The 1,581-nt window shown below is 43.8% G+C and overlaps 1 protein-coding gene across 2 annotated transcripts in view; it reads left to right on the forward strand.

Moving 5' to 3' along the window:
• The window catches only part of wdr59 (WD repeat domain 59), a 21,873-nt gene that overhangs the window by 10,872 nt on the left and 9,420 nt on the right, over positions 1–1,581 (forward strand). For both annotated transcript variants that reach the window (XM_014030610.1, XM_014030611.1), the window contains exons 15-17: positions 683–778; positions 1,076–1,180; positions 1,266–1,387. In XM_014030610.1, coding sequence (XP_013886064.1) covers positions 683–778; positions 1,076–1,180; positions 1,266–1,387 — 323 coding nt within the window. The remainder of the gene's footprint in view (positions 1–682; positions 779–1,075; positions 1,181–1,265; positions 1,388–1,581) is intronic.

The raw sequence follows: 1,581 nt of genomic DNA on the forward strand, positions 1-1,581 counted from the left end.
GACACGTGTGTTGGTCTGAACACACTACAGAGACACGTGTGTTGGTCTGAACACACTACAGAGACACGTGTGTTGGTCTGAACACACTACAGAGACACGTGTGTTGGTCTGAACACACGTTGAAGCCTTAAAAATGACAGGAAGTGCAGCTGAAAGAGTACAGGGAAATCACATGTGGAGTATCACAAGGATCTAAAAGACAGAACCAATCCTGTATTAGAGATATAATTACAAGCCTCTATATATTACTTCTAACTTGTTTTATTGTGTAAAATCGTGTTCATCAACATTTCAACCCAAGTTTAAGTTTTATAATTATTTTACAATATACTGAAGGGGATTAGGGCCACTGGGAAAAAAAATACTGAGTTTAAACTCAGAATTCTGAGAAAAAAGTCAGATTTTTTTCCAGTGACTCTGATCCTCTTTCTTAATCAAGTCATTCAAATGATGAAAAACTTCTAATATTCATAAACACAGTTTTCMCATCTGATCTCATGAATACGGTCAAACTGTTCCAGAATTACAGGTAAAATGTGTTTTTTCATGATTTTGGTGCTTTAGTGTTTACATAAAAGCATTTAGTACTTTGTTTTTGGTCAGTAAAGGTATGTTGTGGGGTATAACTGAAAATAATGGTTTGCATTTTGTTTTCGTCGTCTCTGCTCGTGTTTGACTTCAGATCCTGAGRGACACGTCTTTCCAGAAGGTGAAGAGGAACCAGAACTGCTTGGAGCCGTGTGTCCGGCAGCTCGTCTCTTGTCTGGAGTCTGATATGGTGAGAACCGGCCCACAGAGTCGTTGGGGAGGGGGAGACTCCTTAAACTGAGTGGAGTTATTGGGACAGCTGGTTTATCACACCGACTCTTATGTTAGAGTTTATATAACCTGATTTATAGAAGACTCTCCTGGTCTGGAGCTGCTTCTCGGAGCAGGCAGAAGCGGGACGTGGTAAATTCTAAAAAAACAAGTAGTCGAAGATGTTTCACTTTTCTTCCAGCTGTAATGAACACCTGAGCCTGCAGGGGGCGCTCAYACTCACCTGCAGTCTGATTAACATGTCTCTGTGTGTCAGACGCAGGAGGACAGTCCGGTGTCCGGCCCCTTCGTCCTGTCCAATCCCGTCACTCCATCCCTTCAGGCGTTTCCTCGAGTCACCAACACGTACGGCTCCTATCAGGTAACGTCTCAGTGATGAAGATGATGCTCCTGCTCCTCAGCATCGCTCTCAAACTCACTTCCTGTTGCCGGTTTGTCTCCGTCAGGACGCCAACATCCCCTTCCCTCGGACGTCTGGAGCTCGTTTCTGCGGCACCGGATGTCTGGTTTACTTTACCCGACCAATCACCATGCACCGCTCTGCCCCGCCCACCGAGCCCACGCCCAGGTAYGCAACAGTCCCAGGTGTTGTTCTGACAGGAGCTCTGCTTTATTTGATTTAAAGACGAAACCTGAAAACACACTTTATACTATAAAAATACAATAGCTGTGTTTCCATTGCAAATGTGCGCAAAACWTTGTCGATATTCTGTTAATGTYGRAAAAACACAGTTTCACAACTGTAGTGTTTCCATTAAGTAA

The sequence above is a fragment of the Austrofundulus limnaeus genome, unplaced genomic scaffold (genome assembly GCF_001266775.1).
Source record: "Austrofundulus limnaeus strain Quisiro unplaced genomic scaffold, Austrofundulus_limnaeus-1.0 Scaffold1091, whole genome shotgun sequence".
Classification (NCBI taxonomy): Eukaryota; Metazoa; Chordata; class Actinopteri; order Cyprinodontiformes; family Rivulidae; genus Austrofundulus; species Austrofundulus limnaeus.